The following is an 8,286-nucleotide window of genomic DNA, read 5'->3' as shown; positions in this document are numbered from 1 at the left end:
TTCGGCGTTGGCTATTGAATGCCTCTGTTTCTTTGTGCTTGTTGTGGTGAGCATCTTCTTTGTTGCATCTCATATATGACATTCTGTTTGAAGCTCAATTTCCAGGAACTATTCAGGACCACCTACAAATATTCAAAATTGAGATGAAGGCAAAAATGAAATCACATCAGATGCCCGAGCAGGTGATAATGCCATCCACTTTAAACTTTATTAGCTCACTTTTCTATTTGTTTCATAGGCTGTTTCATTTCTCAATTAGTTTCCATGCCATATTGTTATATTCACAGGTTGTGTTTTGGAAGTGGATTACCCCAGAGATGTTGCGGTTGGTCACACAAACATCAGTGTATCATTGGTCAATAGAAGGTAAATTGTTTCCTTCAAGTCCATCTTGAAAGTAACATAATTTCATTTTGGTGCCTGTAACATCAATATGTTCAGGTCAGGTAAGGTTGAGAGGAGTTCAATCAGGTCTAGATATCAAAGAAACCCACTATAGTGTAAGATTATGCCTTTAACGTTAAATAAGAAAACAATTTGCAATTCTCCGATTTTTTCTTCTCTTTGTTGTAATGTTGTTATTGCAACTCTCTTTCATAAACTAAGATGCGTAAAAAAAAAATAGAAATGACAATGACAATCATATGGGACTGCTCTTGATTAATGGGGTTTGAAAATTTTAATCAAACACTCAATGTCAGACTTGCATGACTATGCAGCAATTGATGCTCCTGGGGGATATCTCTTTGAGTAATGGTCTGTCTTTTGGGACATCTTCATTGCAAGGATGAATGAGAAGCAGTCTGAGGTTGCTCCAGCTTCTATTGAGGTGGATTTAGAATTTTTTTAGTACTTCTTGTTCTCAATTTGTGAGGTGATTTCTATTTGAATTTTTCAACCAATGTTATATTTATTCTGATTAACAGGCACAACAAATTAAAGCAAGGGAACAACAACAGCATCAACTACAAATGGAGCAATTGCATTTCATGCAGCAGAGACATGCTCAATTGCAGAGAAGGGATGCTAATCATCCTCGTCTTAGTGGCCCAATAAATGCTATAATCTCTGAAGGAATGTTGGGGCAGTCTACTGCCAGTGTCTTGGCTGCAAAAATGTATGAAGAATGTATGAAACATCCTCACTCAATGGAGTCTGAGTCATCCCCACAACTTATGGATGCTAGGAGAATGGCTTTACTTAAATCATCAACTAACCATCCTGGGTAATCTCATGTTAATATAGTTGCCTAAAATGTTTCGATGTGTTGTCCACTTTTGGTGAGAATGGCTTGATAATTTTTTTTTTTTTTTTTTTTTTTTTTTTCAATTTTCTTGCTGAAACAGCCAGTTGGTCCAAGGTAACCCAGGCAGTGTGTCCGCAGCATTGCAACAAATTCAGGCACGAACTCAACAGAGGACTGTAACAACTTGCACTTTATTTCCTTGGTTTGGCATGCTTTTCTTTTTTCTTCCCTTTTAATCATTTTTTCTATGCATGGGTTTGGCTCTGAGATGTACATTTTGAAATTTGTAGGACATCAAAGTTGATGTCAACTCATGCAGTCAAAACCTGGACTTGGTGGTGCAGGTAAGATTGCTTGGTTATCTAGGAAATTACCACCACTCCTTGTCTTCACATCACATCCAGTCATCAGACATTTGGGAACTGACCATCGCTTTTTTGTCAAAAATTTGAGAACCCTTTACTAGGACTTGGTGGTGCAGGTAAGATTGCTTGGTTATCTAGGAAATTACCACCACTCCTTGTCTTCACATCACATCCAGTCATCAGACATTTGGGAACTTTTACATGTATTGATCAATATTCTGATTTAGAGGACAACAGCGACCATCGCTTTTTTGTCAAAAATTTGAGAACCCTTTACTTTCAAGTACGCCCCCTGAAATGTCAAAAGCACCTTTAAAGACCAAAGATTAATTGACGTAAACTTCTGATAGTAGCCATTGAGCCATTGGTTTTGTTGTTTCTTTTCATTGCATTCAATAATAAAAACTTAGGATTTGGTGTTACTCATCTTCTAAGATGTTAATATATGCCCTTTTTAATGAAAAAAAAAAACTTCATTACAGCAGGTATTGTTTATTGCATTTTGCTGCTCTTGCTTCCTAAATAACTTCTGAATTATGTACTTTTCTTTTTGTGGATTGAAACTTCATATTTTCATTATAGTGCAATGATGGTAAGACTGCTTTTCATATTTCAGTCTACATATCTGAGTCAATGCTTGAAAACTCATGACTTGATGGAGCTTGTTCCGAAATTGCGATTTGGGCAAGTTAAATTGGTGTAGTGGACGACTCACTCATAACTTGATGTAGCTAGCTTGTTCTGAAATTGTGATTTGGGGAAGCTAAATTGGTTGACTTGTGTTCTCGTCTCTGGTGGATTGTTTCCCATTTCGGGAAAATGGGTTATTTGACCCATTTCTTCACATGAAGCGTTCCCGATGATGCAGAACAACTTGGGCACTCTCTGCCAACCTGTCAATTTGTCGAATGTTTGTTTTTCTTCTGAGATTCTTATCGTGAATATATGATGGTTTTTTTTTTTTTCTTTCGGTGTTGTTTCTTCCATTCCTGATCATGTGTGCATTGATGTCAGACTTGCATGACTATGCAGCAATTGATGCTCCTGGGGATATCATCGCCTTTCAGTAATTTCTCATATGCGAAGTGCGAGTAATGGAAATTGATCAGTCAATAATTTCCATTTTTTTACTTGAAAATGATTTTATATGTATTTGAAGAGGCTGAATTCAGTCTGTGTAGCATTTTGCTCATCTTTTTGTATATCTAATGTTTTTCTTGTCATTCACTTACATGTTGTATACTATTTCATTGAATTCTCTTTCATTGCTCTAATTTGAGTAAATACTCGTGATTTTTAGGAAATATTTACACATGATTTTTTATGTTTGGAATTTGGATGATATATCTGATTTTGATTTCTTCCTATTCTTTTTTGTAGACTTGCCTTCTCAAATAGGTTGGTTGGTTTAGGGCCTTGGAGAAATGGGTATATCTAGTTATGGATGTGTGCGTTGATTAATCAATGCACACATCCATAACTAGATATACCCATTTCTCCAAACCCTGAACGAAAAGAAAGAAATAAAATATATCATCCAAATTCAATTAATTATTATTATTATTATTATTATTATTATTATTATTTTTAATGAGAATTGCATTCAGTAAGCAACGCCAATGCACACTGCACACTTTACCGACGGACCTTGCGATGGCTAAAAGCCGTTAGGGAAGGTCATTGCCGACGATTTTTAACTGTCGGTGTTGCCCTTTTTTTTTGGTAGTGGGTTATTAGCGATAATGAAGACTTGTCGCAAAACATCTTTATTCGTAACGACTTTCATATTTAGCAACATTTTATGATATGCAATAGCGACGTGTAAACTCGTCGCAAATAAGCTTTATTTAGCGACGTTGTATTAAGTCGTCGCAAATAATCATTATTTGCAACAAAATTGGTGACAAGCAACACTTGTTGCAAAAAACTTTTTGTGACAAATTTGGGTTTGTTAGCGACGACGAGGACTCGTCGTAACACGTCTTTATTCGCGACGAGTCTTATATTTAGCAACGTTTTACGATATTCAATGGCGACGTATAAACTCGTCGCAAATAAGCTTTATTTAGCGACGATGTATTAAGTCGTCGCAAATAATTATTATTTGCAACAAAATTGGTGACAAGCAACACTTGCTGCAAAAAATGTTTTGTGACAAATTCGGTTTTGTTAGCGACGATGAGGACTTGTAGCGACACGTCTTTATTCGCGACGAGTCTCATTTTTAGCGACGTTTTACGATATGCAATAGCGACGTGTCAACTCGTCGCTAATTAACTGTATTTTGCGACAAGTTATTAGGCTGTCGCAAATAGTTGAGTTATTGGCGACGAGTTACCGTTTTCGTCGCTAAATAGAATTAGTGACGCCGTATTTGCATCAAACGTGGCGACGAGCAACACTTGTCGCAAAAAGTTTTTAGCGACGAGTTGACTTGTCGCGAAAAGACTGAATTGTTGTAGTGTGGCAGTGGGGGCGTTTGCTGAGATGACAAATGTGAGTTTAAGTTTGCTTTCTCTAAAGGATACGGAGTGGGATCTAGCTTTCTTGCAGAAGTGAAAGAAGTGGTAGACGGTCTCATCATTTGTATAGATAAAGGGTTCTCCGTGATTGAGGTGGAGAGTGATTCGCTTGCCATAGTTGACATGTTTTCCAAAGCTGGTGATACTCCTTGGAGTGTATTCTATTGGAAAAACCAGTTTGACTCCATTCGGTCCACATATAATATTTCAATCAAGCATATCTCGCGAGAGGCCAACAGGGTAGTAGACAGCCTGGCCTGCTGGGGTAGTTCCAACCAGCAAAACAGAATTTTTCATGCGGTATCCGATCTCCCATATCTCTCCCGCGGGAGCTTGTCCTGGATATGACAGGGTTAGGAGTGGTGCACAGTTCCTAGCCCTTAGTTCTGTTTTTCCTTTGATACGATAGGTGGGCCTCCCCTTGGGTGGGGCCTCTGCGAATGTGAATGTGCTGTTCAGTCGGGGTGTCAGGGCCTATTTTTTACCTGAGCTCCCATTCCAATCTATAAAGAAATCATCCTTATTAATGAAAAAGTTCATTTTGAAAAGAAATAAAAAATAAAAAATCCATGAGATGGAGTTGTTATAGCCACACCAAAGGAAACAATTGGAGGAGAGACATCCACCATTGATTTTTTTAGGGTGGTCCTGACACTCATGGGGTGGAGAAGCACTGACCCGACAAGTGGAGAGTGTTTGCCTTCTTTGGGAATTAATTGCACAAGCATTCATGCACATGAGGTAGTATATCATGCCATCATTCTAACTTAGCATGGTGCCATTAGGCTATCTCCAAAATCATTTTATCTCTTTTTATAAGGAGTGGCAAATTTTATTTTATTTTATTTTTCAAAAAAGGGGGGGAAATGGGACCCCTTGGAATTCATTGAGAAGGCACTAAGCTTTACAGAAACGGGAGGACAGGCTAACAAAAAGATCCTGACACTCCAGAGAGCAATGAAAAACTGCACATTCGGGGAGGCCCGAAATAAAGAAACGGCCACGCTATCGTAAGGAACTACACAAAAACGCAAAAGGAAATTAGGAGATCCGCACCTCACCAAAACCCACTCTATCTAGAACCAGCTCACCACGAGATAGGAAGGGGATTTGCGAGGGGTGATCGAAGGAGATGCAATGTTGATTGGCGCTGGCCCAGTGGGCCAGGCTATCCGCAGCCCGGTTGGCTTCTCTCGGGATATGCTTAATGGACAGCAATCCACTAGCACGAAACAAATCGAACTTCTTCTTCAAATAAAACACTCGCCATGGCGCATCCCCCGGGGTGGAGAACAAATCGGCAACTGAACCGGAGTCAGTTTCTACATCGATTGAAGTGAAGCCTTTGCCGAAGCAAATAGACAGGCCGTCCACGACAACCTTAGCCTCCGCTAGGAAACTGGAACCGTGACAGTAGCCTCTAGTGAAGGCGAACTTGAAGTGACCTTTGTCATCGCGGCAGACGCCTCCACCACCCGATGGGCCGGGATTACCTCTGGCTGAGCCGTCAACATTCAGCTTCAGATGGCCCGGGATAGGGGGAAACCATCTCACAAAGGAGATCGAGGGGAGGGGCCTCACAAGCTGGGGAAGGTGCAGATCCGCCTGGGCCTCTTTATCAGCCCAGCTGTTGCACCTCGACAATGGAAAGGTGGTCGCCAGACGAAATAGCCAGCTTCGAACCTGATGAATAGCATCGGCGGTGCTGGAATGGGTCTCCTCAAACCTCATGGTGTTTCTACTCTTCCAAATTTCCCAGAGGATGAGAGCAGGGGTCACTCCCCTAAGGACTCCCAAGAAAGAGCTTCTGCTCGCAACTGCCCACCATTGGGAGACTTTGGTCGACAACGATTGGTTGGGGAGGAGGTCCACTGATATGATGGGGGAGAAATGGGCCCAAACTGCAGAGGCTAACTCCCCTGAAACGAAGAGGTGATCGATGGATTCCTCCGCTTGGCCCCCCTGGGCGCAACAAGCGCAGGCGGAGGCCAAGTGAACTCCCTTTCTCTTGACGCTTATGTCTACTGGGACGGCCTTGTTTAGAGTCTTCCAGACGAACATCCCAATCTTGGGAGGGAGGAGAGAGTGCCGCACCCACGCGGTCCAAGTGCAGGACTGACCACGTGCGCGGATGAGCTGCCAAGCCGACTTAATTGAGAAGCGGCCTGACTTCTCCTCAGTCCAAATAAAGTGATCTTCTTGTTGGTTCAGAGTAATCCCTTCTGTAGTGACATGGAAACGAACTGAGGGGGGCAGGGAGGCAGGGAAGGGGTCATTGTGTAGGGGCCCCTCCAACCCTAAGAACTCCCTGATCTGAAGGTTTTTGGAATGAGGGGGGATGCTCCTTATATTCCATCTCGAAAGAGGACCAGGGCCCGACCAGTTGACGTCCCGAAAATTGCTGGTACCATTGCCTACAAGAAGCCGAGAGTGGTCCGATAGAAGGTTCATGAGCTTGCTGATTTTCTTCCAAGCCGAGGAGTTCGACTGACGATGGATGGAGGGAACTTGGAAGCCATCTATCGCATACTTAGATCTCATGAATTTGGCCCAGAGGCTGCTGCCATGGTCGAAGAAGATGGTCCAAGCTCTTTTTAATGTCAGGGCCACCGCAACTTCCTTTAAACGTTTGATACCCAACCCACCTTCCTTTGTTGGGGAAGTGATTCTGCTCCAGCGGACCCAATGGAGGTTTTTTTTAGCTTCTGTCCAACCCCAGAAGAAATAAGATATCTCAGCTTCCAGCGTGGCCATCGTCTTTTTTGAGACCTTAATGGCTGCAAGGGTATGGATAGGGATGCCCGAAAGAACATGCCTGATGAGAACGCTTCCGGCCCCTTGGTTAAGGATACGGGCCTTCCAACCTGAAATACAGGACAAAATCTAATCCAGGAGGGGTTGGAACGTGGAGGAAAGGACACGACCTTTTGACAGTGGCACTCCCAAGTATTGAAAGATGGGACTTGAACGGGCAAAACCTGATAGCGCTTCAATTCTCCTGATCCTGCTAACCGGAGCCTTGACAGGGGCTATGAAGCTACTTTTGGCAAGGTTTATCTTAAGGTTAGACAGACCTGTGAATCTGTTGAGAAAGTCCCTCATGCTTCTAATCAATCTTGCACCTCCATTCAAGAAGATAGTTGTGTCATCTGCGAAAAGGAGGTGGGAGATAGTCTGAGAGCCTCTTCTGGTCTGGAATGGCTGATAGGAATTGGATTCGATCAGCCCCGTGATGCCCCTGCTGAGGGCCTCCATGACAATAATGAAGAGGTTAGGCGAGAGGGGGTCCCCCTGACGGAGGCCCCTAGTTGACTTGAAGAAGCTAGTGGCCTCGCCGTTGAAGAGGACCGAGAACCAAGGGGACGACCAGCATTACTCGGCAATCGAACTCCATGCTGGAGAAATGCCGAACTTGAGGAGCACACTCTTTAGGAAAGGCCAGCTAACGCGATCGTATGCTTTTTCTAGGTCAATTTTGAAGATAATGTTGCAGCCTCTAACCTTCCGATCAATATCTCTAATAAGTTCCTAGGCCAAAGCGATGCTCTCCACTATGGAGCGACCTTGGACGAAAGCCATTTGTTCGCTGGAGATTAGGTTGGGGAGAATGGAGTTCAACCTAGCTGCGATCACCTTAGAAAAGATCTTGTATACACAGTTACATAAACTGATAGGACGAAAATTAGAAAAGGATTTGGGCGCTATGCATTTAGGGATTAAGTAAAGAAGAGAAGTAGCAACAGCTCTAGGGATCGCACCTCCCTGGAAGAGGAACCTGACGGCTCTATGAAGGTCCTCCCCAACAATGGGCCAACACGCTGAGAAAAAGGCCCCCGAGAACCCATCTGAACCAGGGGCTCCGTCCAGCGGAAGCGCTTCAACAGCTTGCTTTACTTCCTCGACAGCAGGAGTGGCCAACAGAACATCATTATCGGCTTGGGAGAGAAGGGTAGGGATCATATTCAGGAAGTCCCCAATCGGTTCAGTAGCTTCTGTTGAGAAAAGGGATGCGAAAAAATCAGCTACTGCCTCACACATCTGGGTCGGATCCGAAACAGTGGTGCCATTTTGAAGCACGATCTGCCTAATTTGCGCTCGCCTGATGCGATTGACCGTAGAGGCATGGAAGAATTTCGAATTCCTGTCTCCTTCT

General features: G+C 43.0%; 1 protein-coding gene across 1 annotated transcript; it reads left to right on the top strand.

Moving 5' to 3' along the window:
• The first annotated feature begins 935 nt into the window (after positions 1 to 935).
• Positions 936 to 1,529, top strand: LOC131235584 (transcriptional corepressor LEUNIG_HOMOLOG-like). Its single transcript, XM_058232797.1, has 2 exons — positions 936 to 1,225; positions 1,347 to 1,529. Exons 1-2 carry the CDS (start codon positions 972 to 974, stop codon positions 1,480 to 1,482), a joined length of 390 nt encoding a protein of 129 aa, XP_058088780.1. The 5' UTR covers positions 936 to 971; the 3' UTR covers positions 1,483 to 1,529.
• The last annotated feature ends 6,757 nt before the right edge of the window (positions 1,530 to 8,286 follow it).

This window comes from Magnolia sinica, chromosome 19 (genome assembly GCF_029962835.1).
Source record: "Magnolia sinica isolate HGM2019 chromosome 19, MsV1, whole genome shotgun sequence".
NCBI classification, from domain to species: Eukaryota; Viridiplantae; Streptophyta; class Magnoliopsida; order Magnoliales; family Magnoliaceae; genus Magnolia; species Magnolia sinica.
This window is presented reverse-complemented; position numbering and strand designations above follow the sequence as displayed.

Coding starts and splice junctions, on each gene's coding strand:
- LOC131235584 (XM_058232797.1), top strand. CDS start 972: ATGGAGCAATTGCATTTCATGCAGCAGAGACATGCTCAATTGCAGAGA. Junction 1,226..1,346: donor TCATCAACTAACCATCCTGG/GTAATCTCATGT, acceptor TTGCTGAAACAG/CCAGTTGGTCCAAGGTAACC.